The 16,473-nt window shown below is 56.2% G+C and overlaps 1 protein-coding gene across 21 annotated transcripts in view; it reads left to right on the top strand.

The window, feature by feature from the left end:
• CACNA1G (calcium voltage-gated channel subunit alpha1 G) overlaps nt 1–16,473 on the top strand; it is a 62,043-nt gene that overhangs the window by 31,587 nt on the left and 13,983 nt on the right. For 6 of the 21 annotated variants that reach the window (XM_027516736.1, XM_027516735.1, XM_027516727.1 and 3 more), the window contains 13 exons: nt 2,148–2,216; nt 3,660–3,744; nt 3,827–4,020; nt 4,888–5,319; nt 6,044–6,144; nt 6,344–6,467; nt 8,193–8,261; nt 8,414–8,598; nt 9,359–9,485; nt 10,948–11,073; nt 11,624–11,713; nt 12,510–12,723; nt 14,470–14,523. In XM_027516736.1, the coding sequence (XP_027372537.1) occupies nt 2,148–2,216; nt 3,660–3,744; nt 3,827–4,020; nt 4,888–5,319; nt 6,044–6,144; nt 6,344–6,467; nt 8,193–8,261; nt 8,414–8,598; nt 9,359–9,485; nt 10,948–11,073; nt 11,624–11,713; nt 12,510–12,723; nt 14,470–14,523 (1,870 nt within the window). The remainder of the gene's footprint in view (nt 1–2,147; nt 2,217–3,659; nt 3,745–3,826; nt 4,021–4,887; nt 5,320–6,043; nt 6,145–6,343; nt 6,468–8,192; nt 8,262–8,413; nt 8,599–9,358; nt 9,486–10,947; nt 11,074–11,623; nt 11,714–12,509; nt 12,724–14,469; nt 14,524–16,473) is intronic. The other 15 variants (XR_003506673.1, XM_027516744.1, XM_027516737.1 and 12 more) reach the window with 7 other exon arrangements.

Genomic DNA, 16,473 nt, shown 5'->3' with positions numbered 1-16,473 from the left:
CAGGCCCAGCCCAGCTTCCTAGCACCTAGCACAGGGCAGGTCGACTCAACCTAGAAATGCTCCAGGTTGGGTGTGGAGAAGCTCTTGGTCCATTTCTCTCCGGGTGACCCGGATGGAAGCTCCCGCTGCGGCCTGGTCTATAAATATCCAGCACACGGTGGAAAAACAAAAGTCTATTTTCTGACTCCTTCCCAGGCTTGCGAGGGAGGGCTGTTCCCTGTGGGCTGGGCTGGATGGTAGGTGCGGGTCTGCCTCTCCCACGCCGGCCTCCTCCCATTGAAGTTCCATAGTTAACCATTGTTGCATTTCCTCCCCACCTTTGGTGATGCCTGGGCCTCTTGATGGGAGGGAGGGACATTGGTACTCTCCCTTGGATGGGACCTTTATTAACCCTCTGTGGCCTAAAGGGTTAAGGAGGTCAGTGTGTTCCATGAGTCAAGAGACTCATGGAGACCCACCGCTTGGCCACTGTTTTTGGCCTGTGGGTGGAGGAGCTGAGTGGGGACAGTGGTCCTTCAGCCTCTTCCAAACCACAGCTCCTGACAGCTAAGATTCCCGCAGAAAAATTCCTGTGGAACTCTGTGGAAATGGAAAACATCCCAAGCCTATTTCCCTCCTTCAAGTGGCCATTCAGCCGGCTTGGCAGTCCTGGAGATGCCTGGTACAGGCACCCCTCCCCATCCCTAGTCCTTCCAGCAGACACCTTGTTAAACTGAGAGCTGCTGAACTGGCCTGGTTGCTAGGCAGCAACAAAGTCTGCGTGTGGGAATGGAGGGCAGTCTGGCCTTTGGGCCTGGCCTAGTCACTCTGGCCCTCCTGGGGGCTTGTGTCTGTCCCAGCGTGAGGGTTTCCCCAGGGTCTGGGGCCGCACCCTCCTCAACAAGTGCCTAGGAGAGGGTCTCACTCAGGGTATGATGCTTTGGGTCTGGGGTGGGATGGAGAAAGGATTTCAAGATCAACCTCTTCATGGGGGTGGGCAGCAGCATGGCCCTGAAATGCCCATGTGAGGAGCTAGATCAGCTACTCACTATCTATCCTATAAACCCCTGGGTCAGTGCGGAGGTTGGTCACTCAATGCCAGTGACCTGGACACCTGCAGAAGCACCTGCCCTCAACTGCATGGAATTTTCAGAGGCACACTTGTGGCTCTGAGGGAGCCCCAAAATCTGGCAGAATAGGTTGGCTTTTGCTATTGCGATGATCTGCTTGTTTTACAAACGAGGCAACCTACCTCAGTGGAAGCAGTGGCCACCCGCATTTTGTTGGCCGTCATCAGCAAGAGACCTCAAGGGTCACCCCTTGCTGGGCTGGCCACCCTGCCAAGATGTAGGAGAAAGTAGCCTAGGAGTCTGGGCCAGCTGGGTTGTTGACTTCCCAACTTGCAGGGGGCAGTGCCCTGAATCCCTGAGCATTTATCATCTGCACACTTAATTGAATGAACAGACAGCAGGCCCTGTGTGAGGCCATTAATTGATATCAAACAACCTCGTAGTCATCACCCTAGTGCTATTTGTCACATCCCATCCCAGTAGGAGCATGCTGATGTGGAAGGCAGAGTTAGGAGTTAGGAGGCCTGTTCTTGTGCCTGGTCTTTGGTCTCCTCCCCGCTCTGTGACTTCCATCCACTCCTCCTTCCCACCCTCCATGCCTGCTGCTTCAGAGCCAGTGAGAGGTGAGCTAGAGACCCAAGTACGAGGCCCAGACGCATCTCTTATTCTCTGTATCACCTGGGGCAGTTTTTTTTTTACTTCAAACCTCAGATGCTTCCTGTAAGATGGTGCTAGCTGTACCTCCTTCTCACCTGGGTAAGCTAGTGTTAATGAAGCAGTTTCGTGATGCCTGGCACACCCCCAGTGAATGGTAGCTGTTATTATTAGGATTACTGGGGGCTCAGTCTCCTTCCCTTTCCCTGTTCCCACCTCTGTGGCCTCTGCCCTCACCCTTCAGACTCATTCTGGCTCCAGGGCCTGTGGTTGAATTCTGGAAGGCCCTTCTGTCCCCTTTCTTCTCCTCTCTTGCCCCATGTCTCATTCCCCCACTGCTGGGTTTGCACCCATCCGTTTCTTCCTCCTCTTTCAACATTGCTGCTGTTTGAAAGCCGGGCGCCTGTGACCAGTGCCCATCCCCTGCCTCCCCTCTCCCTGTAGGAAATCAGCAAACGGGAAGATGCGAGTGGACAGTTAAGCTGTATTCAGCTGCCTGTCGACTCCCAGGGGGTAGGTATGCGATCATGAGTCAGCATGCCCCCGGTGCCCCGTGCCCCCCACTCTGCCTCCGTGTCTTGCTTGTGTTCACGCTCAGCTGCTGTGCAACCTGTGGTGGCTGTGGTGGTCCTCGGTGTTGTGAGGTTTGCTTTGATTTTAAGTCCCTTCCCCCTTGAGGACACTGAGGGGAGGGCCTCCTTGCCTCTGCCCTGTTCACCAGCAAAGGGCACAGTCCATCCCGTCAGACCAGGGGATGGCAAGAGAAGGAAGGGACTTAGAATCCTCTGTGTGCACGTGTGTGGTGCACCACGTGTGGCACCTCTGCTGCGGTCCCCGAAGAGTCTGAGTCGTTGGGCCTCGGTGGGGTCTGGATCTCTGCCGTAGACCGAGCGCCCCCATCTCTCTCCTCCTCCTTGCCTTAAGCTCCTGTTGGAGACCCCGCAAGTTGCCTCATCTTAGGAGAAGTCTTTGAAGGATGTGGGGGTGGGGGTGCCTCTTGCCAGAATGTACCAGAATTTTCAATCGACTTCTGTGTCTCTGGCCCCTTGGCCACACAGGAGGTCCAGCAGGTGCTCAGGGGCACACTTCTCCTCTGGCCCCACACTGAGCCTGTGCCCTGTTGTCTCCTGCACTGGCACCAGAATTTGGGGCAAAGCCAGGGTTCCCATGGGACTCCATGGTACTGTGCATGCTGAGCAGCCCCCTGGAGATCCCACTTGATAATTAAAGGCCTCGTTAGGGATGTAAACTGAGTTAATGAAAATGATCCCCTGAGATGCCAATTACGCAATATTTATGTCCTTATCAAAAGTAGCAATCAAGTATTTCTTAATAACTTCTTAAGGAGAAGTGTGTAATTACTGGGGAACCTACTGACCTGCTAAGGAGGAAGAAAAAAACTGTCCCAGAGACAGGGAGAGAGGTAAAAATGGGGCCAGGGTAGGAGGTGGGTCTTTGGGAAGAGGGAAGAAAGAAGTAAGAGACCATCCCTTGGGCTGAACGGCTCTGTCTGGGGTCCTTCGATTTCTCTCTGGGGTCCTCGGGTCTGAGGCTCAGGGGAGGGCAGTCATGGAGGGAAATCAGAGGGCACAAGTGGCCTTTGGAATTGAGGCTCTCGTGACCACTTCACTCAGGCCCCCAGCTCCCTCTGACCTGTGCCACCCACCCGCTGGACTATCCCCTGTCTCCTCAGCCCTTCTTGAGCCAGTCTGAGCCAGGAAAGTTGTGCTGTGGGTTCTGGAGAAAGTCCCACCTTCTCTGAGGTGACAGAGGCCCTTGGGAGGCCTAGGCCCCAAGCCTGGGTGGTTTGGTCTGAGCCAGTGCATGCCTCGTGCCGTGGTGGCTGGTTCCTTGTGGCCTCTATGTGGTGTGTGTGTGAAGACAGGGAGACTTTGGTCCATCCCACTAACCCCTGCCAGGTCAGGTTCCTAATAGCCCGCTGTTCTCCCACCCCAGGGAGATGCCACCAAGTCAGAGTCGGAACCTGATTTCTTCTCGCCCAGCCTGGATGGTGATGGGGACAGGAAGAAGCGCTTGGCCTGTGAGTATCTCTCTGTAGGTACAGGCCCTGGTTCTTGGCCACCCTTGAGTGGACTCAGGGTCTCGCCCTCTCTCCCCTGCAGTGGTGTCTCTGGGAGAGCACCCGGAGCTGCGGAGGAGCTTGTTACCACCGCTCATCATCCACACGGCTGCCACTCCCATGTCATTGCCCAAAAGCTCCAGCAGCGGCCTGGCCGAGGTTCTGGGCCCCCCCTCCCGCCGCACCAGCAGCAGTGGGTCGGCTGAGCCAGGAGCACCTCACGAGATGAAGTCACCGGTAGGGGGTGCAGTGGGAGTTGTACAGGGGTCAGGAGGGAAAAGAGGTGCAACTGGCGGGCCCAAGGGGACAGCCTCTGAACCACGGGCTAGACAAGGCCCGGGGTGTTAGTAGGGCTGGTCATCTAGGCAGACACCAGAGCCCTGACCTTGAGGACCAAAGAGCAGTGTTCTAGTTCTACTTCTTCTGTTCCCCAAGTGTCCTTGGGGATAAGACTCAATCTCTGAGACTGCTCTGTAAAATGGGAGGTCCTTACCTCTTTGAGTCCATAGGGTCACAAATAGCCGGACACGATTGAAGCAACTTAGCATAGCGTAGCATAGCATACCTCCTTAAGACCGCATCTTAATCACCGCAAACCCCATCCGGATACTGATTCTGTGCCAGACACGTTGTAGACATTGCTTATAAGTGTCCTATTAATAAAGGCATGTAATCCTCACAGCAACTCTCTGGTGGGTACCAATATTATCCCCATTTTACAGATGGGGACCTGAGTCTCAGATTACCAGGGTGAGCTATGGGAAGCTCCATGCTGAACAGGTGACGGAGCCAGCATTTTAGTCCAGGCAGTTGGTGTCAGGGCCCATGCTGTCACTGTGATTTTATACTGCCACTCAACCAAACGAGGAATAGGTGCTAAGGTCATATCTCTTTTACAGGTGAGCAACTGAGGCACAGAGAGGTTTAGTGACTTGCCTAAGGTCACACAGCTGGTGTGAATCCCGGCATCCAGGTCTAGGGCCCCTGCTCACACTCCTATAGCGATGTGATGCCAGGAGACTCACGGGAGCCAGGGTGAATGTGAGGGGGTGCGGGGCCATGAAGCTGTGGCTCAGACCAATCTCTCCCCTGTTCACTCCTCAGCCAAGTGTCCGCAGTTCCCCCCACAGCCCCTGGAGTGCAGCAAGCAGCTGGACGAGCAGGCGCTCCAGCAGGAACAGCCTGGGCCGTGCCCCCAGCCTGAAGCGAAGGAGCCCAAGTGGGGAGCGGAGGTCCTTGTTGTCGGGTGAGGGCCGGGAGAGCCAGGATGAGGAGGAGAGCTCGGAAGAGGAGCGCACTAGCCCAGCGGGCAGTGACCGCCACCACAGGGGCTCCCTGGAGAGGGAAGCTAAGAGCTCCTTTGACCTACCGGACACACTGCAGGTTCCCGGGCTGTACCGCACAGCCAGCGGCCGCAGCTCAGCCTCTGAGCACCAGGACTGCAACGGCAATTCGGCCGTGGGACGCCTGAGTCAGGCTGTGCGGCCCGATGACCCCCCGTTGGATGGAGACGATGGTGATGACGAGGGCAACTTGGTGAGGCCCCTGTGGGCACAGTGACCTCTCACCCCTGACTTTGAGTGAGGGGAGCTGTGCCTGACCTGGTGCAGGACTGGACAGCTGCCTCCCAGTTGTTTGGAATTCAGGCAGTTACCATCATGCTCAAGGGATCTCAAGGGGTATCAGCCCTGAAGCCAAGGTCCAAACAGTCCCTTTGTCCCTCCGCCCACCCCCACCAAGCCCCAGAGCCTCATCATGCCTGGGGCTGCAGCTCTGCATCCTTGTTGGATAAGAATGACTTCAGGCAGATGTGTATGAATCTTTCATGGCCCTCCCCCGTGACTCAGAAAGACCCATCACTCATCTCTCCAAACTGATGCCCTCCTCTGTCCCCCTCTGTTGTATCGACCTCATCACAAGCCTTGATTTCACTCTACTTTTACCCATTCACCTTTCCCCAGCCGTCTCACCACCATCTTTAGCCCTGGGGACGGGGCTCAGGGACCTGGGACCTCAGGGTTAGCACATGAGAAGGGGCGGGTGTCTCCTCATCCCAGGTGTGTCTTTGAACAGACAGCTGTGATGGGGACGGTGTTTGATCATTCCAAGCCCAGTGGGGAGGGAAGGAGGGAAGGCAGGCAGGGGGCCGGGCTGGAGTGGAGAGAGTAGGCTAGGAGTGAGGGCCACGGAGCTACTGAGGAGTGAGGGCTCAGGACCTGGGAGACCTGGCCCCGCTCACTCCCCGGCCATCCTTCTACAGAGCAAAGCAGAACGGCTGAGGGCGTGGATCCGAACCCGGCTCCCTGTCTGCTGCCTGGAGCGAGACTCTTGGTCTGCCTACATCTTCCCTCCTCAGTCAAGGTCAGCACCCCAACCTCTCCTTCTCATGGGTAATTCTCCTGTGACTCCATCCCAGGGATGCTAGAAGTGTCCCTTGACATGGGGGTGGGTGAGAGCAGGGCCTCAGGCCGGGAGGGCCCAGGATGGGTAGGGGTGGGCAGTGCTGCTCACCGCCATCCCGCCTTACCCCAACTCAGCCTTTGCCTCTGTCTTGGAGCAGGTTCCGCCTCCTGTGTCACCGAATCATCACCCACAAGATGTTTGACCACGTGGTCCTCGTCATCATCTTCCTGAACTGTATCACCATCGCCATGGAGCGCCCCAAGATCGACCCCCACAGCGCTGTGAGTCACTGGGGCTGGCGGCAGTTGCTGAGTGCCTGCTTGGTGCCCTGCCCTCCCGGGTTAGAGGATTTGTACCCATGCAGTGAGCCAGGCAGGCAGGGAGGCCCAGAGAGACGCGGAAGCAAGGAGCCAGGAATCTCCCCGATTCTGACCCTTGCAACTGGCACCCCGGGATGCCTCCTATATCCTCACCTGTTTCCCTTCTGTGAAAAAGCAGCCGGCTGCCGGGCTTGCTCCTAGCCTGGGCAAAAGGAAGCTTTGCTGCCCCTGGCAGTTTGCAGTGGTGCCTTCCTGTGCGCCAGGGCTTGTGAGGCCTGTATGTGAGTCAGTGAGTATTGCAGGGATGCTAACAGTGAGCCTGGCCCTAGCTGGTCTGAGTGGTCAAGGGTCTCCTTCTCACCGGGACCTGTGCACTGATGCGGAGGCACCCTGCCCAGCTCGCCCCATGGGTGATGCCCCAGAGGGGAGGGAAGCTGTTCTTTGCTCCTCTGGGTCTTGCCAGGTTACAAACAAGTAGCATTTTAGGGGCCTTCGGGGGAGCATTGGTCACTTATGCTTGGCTTTGAACCTGCCATCCTCCTCAGGAGAGGAAAGGCCATGGGTCAGAGTGTGTGGACGCACTCCTTCAGGCCTGGCTTCTTTGGGATGGGCCCGGCCAGTCCTGGGAGCTCTCTCCCCAGGCTGGCATCACAGCCTGTCCCCTCCAGCAATGATCTGAGGCCTAGAAAGGTGGGGGGCTCTGTTTCCCGCCCATGACATCTTGCACCACCAACTTGGAGGCAGACCCTGTTCTCGTTGCTGCCTCCCACACCATTGTTCAGATTTCAATGTTATAGAGCTTCTGTTTCCCATTAGGGTGGGCTCCAGCCAGGTCGGTGGGAAGGGGTGGTGGTGGCGGAGGGAAATGGGCAGTGGAGGGGCCAGCCTGGGAACAGGTGAGAGCCTGTATGCATGCAGTAAGGGTGGCCAGCCACACCGGTCTGCCTCCTGCCTCAGAGCTCGCCGTGGCCAGGTCTCTCCCCCACCGTCCCTCTCAGCCCCTCCATCTCCAGCTCTATCACGTGCTTCTCCCTCTCCCCCATTTCCCTGTTTCTCACTCCCTCTGACACACTTTACCCGCTGCCTCTCCAGCTCTCTACACCCCTCTCTTGGCCATACAATGATGGAATCAGCTCACAGATATCAGGGGATTGGGCCGCCTTCTTTCCTGCCCGGCCTCACGCTATGCTTGGCATAAATATGGTGCCTGGGGATGCACAGCCTGTACTCAGGCCCCCATCTTGCCCTGCGGCTCGATTTCTGGGGCACACAGCAGGAGAGCAAGTACGTGGAGCAGGGACGAGTAGGATGGAGCATCGAGAGATCAAGCTAAATGCTGCTCCAGTTTTAAGAAAGGAATCAGTGAATAGGGCCTGAGCTCTGGGGCTCAGATGACAGCTCTGTGGTGGGAATCACTTTCCCTCAAGGCAACTCCAGGAGGTAGGGGGCAGGAGTGGGATTGTGCTCAGAGCTCTGAGCGAGTCAAGGGGCTTGACGCTGGCTCCGTGTGTGTGTGTGTGTGTGTGTGTGTGTGTTTGAGGGACCATGGGAGAGCAGGGAGGAGATTGCATGTTGAGGAGAGTGGGTGGTTGTTCCCAGTTAAACACTGAAGGCAGTTCCTGGTTTCTGCGCGCAGAGCAGACCTGGTGGGTCCCGGTGGCAATACCTGCCTGCTCTCTTTTACAGGAACGAATTTTCCTGACCCTCTCCAATTACATCTTCACCGCAGTCTTTCTGGCTGAGATGACAGTGAAGGTGATGGGGAGGGGACGGTCAGCATTGGATGGGAGCCATCTGGTTCCCGGCTGTGGGGGGGAGGGCAGGGGAGAGGCTGGGCCACAGAGCGGGCAGGGCTGAGGACTGGCTGCAGGGAGGAGGCAGTGTTGGTGACGCAGGGGCATCCCCAGGTGGTGGCGCTGGGCTGGTGTTTTGGGGAGCAGGCCTACCTGCGTAGCAGCTGGAACGTGCTGGACGGGCTGCTGGTGCTCATCTCCATCATCGACATCCTGGTGTCCATGGTCTCCGACAGCGGCACCAAGATCCTGGGCATGCTGAGGGTACTGCGGCTGCTGCGGACCCTGCGCCCGCTCAGGTGCAGGCACACCCTGACGGCCAGCGCCCCATCTGCCCCTGCCTCCGGCCTGTGACTCCACTGCGACCCCTGCCTCCCGCCCCCGGCATCACTTCTCACTTGGTTTAGCCATGGCCCCGGTGTTCTCCCTCCACAGGCACCTCCCTCAGGGACCCCCTCACATGACACCCTCCAACAGGGCACGCCGTACAAGGGCCCATATGGCATGAGGGCCGTACAGGACCCTCATGCCCTTCAGCTGCAGCTCTCCCTGTGTGGAACCCTCAGGGGCAAAACTTGAGTCTCCCTGTGAAGTGACAGACTATTTCCTGCTTCCCCGCTTTCTCCCCCATCCCGGGGACTACCCACCAGGAAACACTTCTAGCAATGGATCTGCACTGTTAGGAGACCCTCCCCAATCAGACAGTCACCCTGAACCCCAACTGAGAGTCAGAAATTTCCATGGGTGGGGACATGGATGAGGCAGATGTTGACTGACCAGTGAGGTTTTCCTGACTGTGATAATCCGTCTCCCTGCCTGCCTTCTACATGCTCCACACAATTCTGCATCCCTGGGTTGAGTCACCACCCAAACCCCATCCTAGAGGTCTAGGTGTGGGGGTGGGTGGGGGTCTCTGCACAGTGAGCCCAGAAAGCCAACCTCTTCCCTCCACTAGAGCCCAGGATGGGGACCAGTGAGCCAAGATGGGAGGGGGTGGCAAGCAGGGCAAGGGAATGTCTGAGCCGGGAACCCCTCTTACCCGCCTCCCTTTCTCCCCAGGGTAATCAGCCGGGCACAGGGGCTGAAGCTGGTGGTGGAAACGCTGATGTCCTCGCTGAAGCCCATTGGCAACATTGTGGTCATCTGTTGTGCCTTCTTCATCATATTTGGCATCCTAGGGGTGCAGGTTTGTGGGGGTCCAGGGCCAGCTATCAGCAGAAACCTGAGGAGTGGCCTTCCTCTTGGCCTGGATGCTGTGGCTCCAGGAGCTGCTGCCACCTTTACCCTAGAAAAGCCTTGAAGCCAAAGGCCCTCAGGCTCCTTCGCCTCCTGGGCATTTTGCAGAAAACTGGGAGCCTGGCAGAGGCCCGCAAGGGGAGAGGGCCTCGAGGGGCTTCTGACCAGTGCCGCATAGGCTGCCGTTCTGCCCTCTCATGCACTGCTCTGAGTGCAGACGCTGACCTTGGCCTGCAGTCTGCTCAGGGGTCCCCTCCCTTCCTTCCCTACTGGAGCCAGTAGGCTGCAGGCCAGGCCTGGGGATCCAGGGCCCAGACAGCTGGGCCAGGTTAGCAGTGAGCTGGCAGGCAGGCGGGTGCAGACCCCAGACGACGCAGTAAGTGGGGGCTGCTGGGGAAACTTGGCCTCTGGCCCAGGGAGGGAACTTGGCTTTGGAGGAAAAAGAAAGGGAGCTGCCTACAGGATTTAGCAGGCACCTCCGGGAGCCAGGGGAGCCCGTTCATCTCTCTCCTCCAGATTACCCCTCCTCGCTCCAGGCTCCAGACATTTCAGCTATAGCATAGACGGCTGGCTGTTGGGCCAGAGGGAGCTTCTGGTTGGCTGTCCCCCTCCCTGTTCCCTCCTTTGGCTTCCTGGGGTCTCCATTCTGCCTTGGGCAGGGGAGGTCTTCTTGGGTTTCCTCAAATTCTCTGGCTCCAGAGACCAGGCCAGAATACATTTGCTAAGACTGTGTGGTGCCTCTCTGCACAGGCGGTGCCCCTTCCACTTCTTACTTCGGGCCTACTTAGGCTCCCTGGTCCTCCTGTCCCTCAGTCCCTTCCCCACAGTCATAGCCTGGTCCGTTCTAGGGTGAGGGTGAGCTTTCCAGTCAGAAGGACCTGAGTTTGAGCCCCCTTTTCGCCACCTTCTGGTTGTATAAACTTAGTGAGTGGATTTGCATCTCCGAGCCTCAGTTTTCCTCATCTCGTGAGTGGAATCCATATACCTTGCCTGCCCCCACCATTAAACCAGATCTCTCGGCCCTCCTGCAGTGTGTCTGACTCAGTGGGTCTGGGGTGGTCCTGAGAATGTATTTCCAGCACGTTCCTGGATGATGCTGATGCTGCTGTCCAGGGACCCCACTTGGAGAATCACTGGCCTCCCCCTTCGCAGGAAATGAATGACTGTCCCCTCCTTTCACCCTTTCCCAGTCCCCTCCCCTAGGACCTTCCCTTCCTCTCCAGGGACTCTGCTCCGAGGAGCTGGAGGAAGGGATGCCTGCAGGGGAGTTCACTGTCCGTATGTCTCTGACTTGACCGAGCACCTGGCCCTCACCTAGGGTGTACCTGGAGCTCTTAGGCCCCAGGGCTGGTCTGGGCTTCCTGTGCTCACAGCTCACTTCTTTCTGTGTCTCTGGTTATGTGTGTGTTTAGCTCTTCAAAGGGAAGTTCTTTGTGTGCCAGGGCGAGGACACCAGGAACATCACGAACAAGTCTGACTGTGCTGAGGCCAGTTACCGGTGGGTCCGGCACAAATACAACTTTGACAACCTCGGCCAGGTGAGTCCCAGGCTCTAAGGTGGAGGTGGGAGAGGTGGCAGGAGTCTGGGGAGGATGCAAGTCCATGCTTAATGATGCATGCTGGGCAGTTGGCTCACCTGCTTCATCATGAGTGAATGGGTCCTAGCGGGCTCTCCGTGCAGTGAGATGATGTATTTCTTTAGCACGGTACAAGATGCAGGTGTATTGTCAAGGTGATTCTTTTTCTCATTCCACATTCATAGAAACAGAAGCATAGAAAATGAAATAGCTCGCTCAGTTTTGCTGGTTTATTTCCCTGCCCCACTCTGGTTTGGTTTCTGGATTTCCAGAACTCTGGGGCCCGTTGCTCTACCTGGCTGAGGTTTCTCCCATGGCTCTTCCGGCTTCATAGCAGCCATGGAGCCTTGGGACAGAGAACTCTCATGGAGCCTGGAGTGTGACTCCAGGCTAACCTCTGAAGGCCTAGGGTCCCCCAAGCTATCACCAGGAGGTGCTTTGGGGGTCACTGGTGGGTGTCTTGGCTATACACCCTAGGTTTCAAATGGTCCTTTCCTCCCCTTCCCCCCAGGCCCTAATGTCCCTGTTCGTGCTGGCCTCTAAGGATGGCTGGGTGGATATCATGTATGATGGGCTGGATGCTGTCGGCGTGGACCAGCAGGTAGGGCTGAGGTGGGCAGTTTCCATCTTTGAACTCAGGTCACTCACGATGGGTCAGCTCCAGGTGTGATGCGTGCAGGCAGCGGTTAGAAAGACAGCAAAGCAGGTTGGCAAAATGCCATCCAAGAGGCATTACGTCTTAATATCAGAGGCTGTAACTGGTGGCCTGAGGACAAATGTGGGCTTGCTTTATTGGCTTGCAACACATTTAAATTTTTAAATTAGTGATAAACAATTAAACAGCTTCCCTGGTAGCTTATATGGTGAAGGATCTGCCTGCCAGGCGGGAGGCCCAGGTTCATTCCCTAGGTTGGGAAGATCCCCTGGAGAATGGCATGGCAACCTACTCCAATATTCTTGCCTGGAGAATTCCATGGACAAAGGAACCTGGCGGGCTACAGTCCATGGAGTCAAAACAGTCAGACATGGCTGAGTGACTAACACTACCATTAAACAATTAAAAATTGACAAGTTTCACATGAAAAATCCAGATTTGGGTCTGCTCAAGTCCAAAGATCTGGAAACACTGGACTTGCATTCCCTAAGGGCAGGAGTCGACTGAAACAAAGAAGCAACTCCCCACCTTTTGGATAAAATATCCACTGTCTACTTGGCCACAGTCCCCAAACCTCTCTACCGGCTAACACCAAATGCATACCATTCATTGACATCCCCTGATGGATCTGTGTATAACTGAGTATGCAGGCCCTGTCTTAAGCAACCCAGGCTGGGGGGCAGCACCTGTGACAGTTACCCTCAGGCTAATATCTTCACTTGTCCTTCCTGCTCCCCACCAGCCCATCATGAACCACAACCCCTGGATGCTGCTGTACTTCATCTCGTTCCTGCTCATCGTGGCCTTCTTTGTCCTGAACATGTTCGTTGGTGTGGTGGTGGAGAACTTCCACAAGTGTCGGCAGCACCAGGAGGAAGAGGAGGCCCGGCGGCGGGAGGAGAAGCGTCTACGGAGACTGGAGAAAAAGAGAAGGAGTAAGGAGAAGCAGATGGCTGGTCGGTAGTCTTTCCACATCTCTCTGAGCCATACTTGGCCTTGGCCTTGCGACTGTCGGGGCCAGGGGCTGGGGCTGGGGCAGGGAGAAGATGCTCCCACCCCCTCCCCACCTCCTTCCCCGCGAGAGCATGCCAGCCTTTAGAGCCTGCATGAAGCAGACCAGTTCAGCCCTGTGGGGTAGGGGAGCTCCCCTCTGCGGGCCTCCCGGTCTCAGCATCATGCTCCCCAGATGATGCCAACGGGAGCTGATGCACAGTCCCTCCCAGCCTGACTCCGAGAGGAGCCTCATGGGGTGAAAACCCCGCTTCATTGCCCTGTGCCTGTATCCAGGGACCCTGACCTTGGCACTTGGCACCTTACCCACCCCACGGTTGGTGAGCAAACATCTTCAACCTGTGGCTGCCCAGTGTCTATAGCTGATGGGCAAGGCCTTGGCAGATCATGCAGATGGGCCATGGCGTGCAAACCTCAGACCGCTCCTTTCTCCCTGTTTCCAGCAAAACTCCCTGGCTTCCTGACTGTCATTTTTTTTTTTTTTTTCGCTAAGCTGTTCAAAAATACCCACCCAGCTCAGGGAGGGTCTGAGGTCACAGGAACTCTAAACTCATGACACTCTGGCCTTAGACCCTTTAGCCCTTCATCTACGACCTCCAACACCTCTTGCCATTGACCGGGTGAGGCCCCTACCCCAGGCCTCCTCACACTCCTACTATGGGTGGCCAAGACTAAGCGAAAGACTGCAGATTCCCGGACACAAGGCGTGAGTGCGGGTCCTGTTGTGTCCCCGTGTGTCTCCAGGTGTGTCTGCACTCGAGTCGCCTCCCAATCTCAGGGCTCCTGCCTGTCTGTCTGGTGCTCAGCAATCAATCAGCGTAACTCTCTTTCAGTCGCCCACGTCTCTCCAAGTGTCTTTATGTGTGGGTTTTTCTAAGCTTTTGTGTGTCTGTCTCTGTTTCGTCTGCGGGTTTTCCCTCTTCTCTCCACCCTTTCACAAGCCGTCTTCCTTACGCTGATAAGATGTATGTGGTGCTCTGCGTTTTCCCTTTGGTTTGTTACAATGTGAGCACTATCAAGCAGGCGGAGGGCTGTGGTGCCCCAGCCCCTGGCTCTAGGGCATCTGGAGCCAGGGGAGGGCTGTTGGGGGCTGTGAAATGGAAGCGGGCGGGACAGAGCTGATGCGCCCTGTGAGAGGGGCTGCTCCAGGGTGAGGACTCTGACCTCTAGGCAGCAGCTCTGGGATAGGGGTCCCAACTTTGTTCCTGGTGGACGACTGAGGCTGAGCAGGTGCACTGCCCCCAGCAGCCATGCTCCCACCCCTGCTCCGTCTGCCCCTCCTTGCAGTCTGTCTTCTCGGCAGGACATCTGCAGATGGAACTCTTTTGGCAGGAGGTACCTGTGGCCCTGCCTGACCAGCTGGCTCCCTTTCTGGGGTCTGCAGCCTTCTCGGGTGCAGCTGAGGCCACAGCACGGGGAGTGGACATCTGTTCCGAGGACAGGCTTCCTCCTCTCCTCGTGCCTCTGACTCCCTGCCCCTGTGACCCTAATGAGCTGGCCAAATTGCTCAGCTTCTTCAAGTGCCCTGTGTCCGAGCTTGGGGCTGGTACTTAGGACCCGACACCCTTGCTCAGCATGCCCTATTCATAGGCAGAGTGAGGGTCACAGCCCAGGGGAAGCAAGCTGCCGAGGGGGCCCTGCCCAGCCCACCTGGTCCGGCCAGTGACCGATGTCGTGTTTCATTCTTTTAGATCTAATGCTGGACGATGTAATTGCTTCCGGCAGCTCAGCCAGCGCGGCGCCAGGTACTGCGTCTGGGGTTGTGGGTTCCAGGGTATGGCCCCGGGCAGTCAGGCCCACATCATGTGTGCGGGCATCCTCTTTGCTCCCTCTCCATGGCTCACTGATTCTGTCTTCTCAGGGTGAGGGGTTCTGGGTTCTGTGGTGTCCCGTAGGCCTGTGCTAGCCGGACAGGAGGTGAGGGCCTTATCACTCCCCTCCAGCCAACTTCTCTTGGTGGACCCTCCTTATCTGGCCAGCTTTTGAGGCCCTGCTCCCGGCCCTCTGCCACCTCTTCCCATTCCTGTTCCTCCTCCTGGGTCACACAGTTCGATTATTAGAGCTGCAAATCTCTCCCGCCTCCCTTTGTCTGAACGGAAGACTTTGATCCAAGCAAGCAGGATGAGAGGAGCAGAGAGGGAAAGGATTTGTTTCAAAAATGTAACAATGAATAATTGAACAGACTCATTAATAGTTAAGTAATCACAGGGGCCACATCATTGCTACAAACAGCAGGAATTGGGACTGGAAGATCTGAGTTAGCCACAAGCTTCTCCCCCAAAAGCCAAAGATTTGGGAGTGAGTTGGGTCATTTTCTTTGAGAGCTGTGTCTCTGGGAGGGCCCTCCTGGTTTTGCCTGCACCCTCCCCCACCACCCCCCACCAGTCCTCTGGCCCCTGCTCTCCCAACACGGCCTCCAGACAGTGGTTCAGAGGTTCTGAGAATCTGTGAAATGTTGTGGGGCCTCATTACAGCCTCCGATGTCTCCACCCCACGGTTCCCAACCTGATTGTCCCTAAGGGCCCCCCTTGTCATCTTCTACAACAGACCCCACAATGTAAAAGATCTCTGAAGTTGAGAGCATGTCAGTAATGACTTTGTTTCACTGGTTTTCCTAATCAAAGACACATCTAATTGCTAATCAGGACTTATGAGCTGCAGAAGCTTTCACGTTGAACGATGGTAAAGACCATTTTGCCATTAAATTAGTCTGTGGGGTCTTAGCACAGGCGTGTGTATGATTGCATGTAAGCTTTTTAAAATATTGAAAAGAACCTCAGGACCCCCATGTGACTGCCTCCTCAGGCTGTTGAGGGCTTGGGACTCCAGACTGGGAACCATGGGCTGTACCTTTCTCTACTTTTCCAAATTCCCTCAGAAGCCAGGCTCCTGCAGACACTACCCTGTGGGTGCTGGGCTGCCTGATCAAAGGGGAACCCCTGAGCTGCCATTTGAGAGGTCATGCCTGGGGCCCTGGGTGGGATGATGATGTTTGGCATTGAGAGACCACCCGGGGGCTCAGGAGGCTCCAGCCAAGTTTTATCTGGGTTGCCTGGGCCCACATCTCTGAATTGGGCTGTACTGTGAGTTCCTAATGTTAAGGAATGAGAGGAGGGTGAGGGAACGTGGCCTTCAGCTCCTCCCTTATGGGTTCACCTGGTCTGCACGCTGATGTGTCCACACAAACACACTCGCACCAGAACACCATGGGTCTGGCTTCAGAGGCTTCTCCCCCAAGAGTCAACCCATGCGGATTTCCATGGCCCCTGAGACCATCTTCTGACACACCCACTTAATGATAAGCACTCTCTTGACTCTCATACTGCACCCCCTTCTGGGGACATTCTGCCATGGTCCTGTGGGCACAGGCAGGTATATACACTGGTTACAATAGTGTCTCACCTTTCCCGCTGGTGATGAAGACTCGGAGGCCCCAGACAAGGGCTCAGACCACCCCTATCCCTCTTACCTAAACCTGTTGTTCTGCGTGGTCTATACTAGAGTTTTTCAAACTTTCCTGTGCCTAAGAATCCCCCATAACATGTATAATATCATGTATGAAAGAAAAAAAAAAAAAAAAAGAATCCCCCAGAGGACATAACCGAGCCCCACCTTAGAAACTCTCACAGTGGTCCAGGGTAGGACCTGAGCGTCTGCATCTCCAGTCAGCTTACAAGGTGCGGCAATGCTGGTGC

The sequence above is a fragment of the Bos indicus x Bos taurus genome, chromosome 19, assembly GCF_003369695.1.
Source record: "Bos indicus x Bos taurus breed Angus x Brahman F1 hybrid chromosome 19, Bos_hybrid_MaternalHap_v2.0, whole genome shotgun sequence".
Lineage (NCBI taxonomy): Eukaryota > Metazoa > Chordata > Mammalia > Artiodactyla > Bovidae > Bos > Bos indicus x Bos taurus.
The sequence above is the reverse complement of the archived record's forward strand: the minus strand, read 5'-3'. Positions and strand labels throughout refer to the sequence as shown.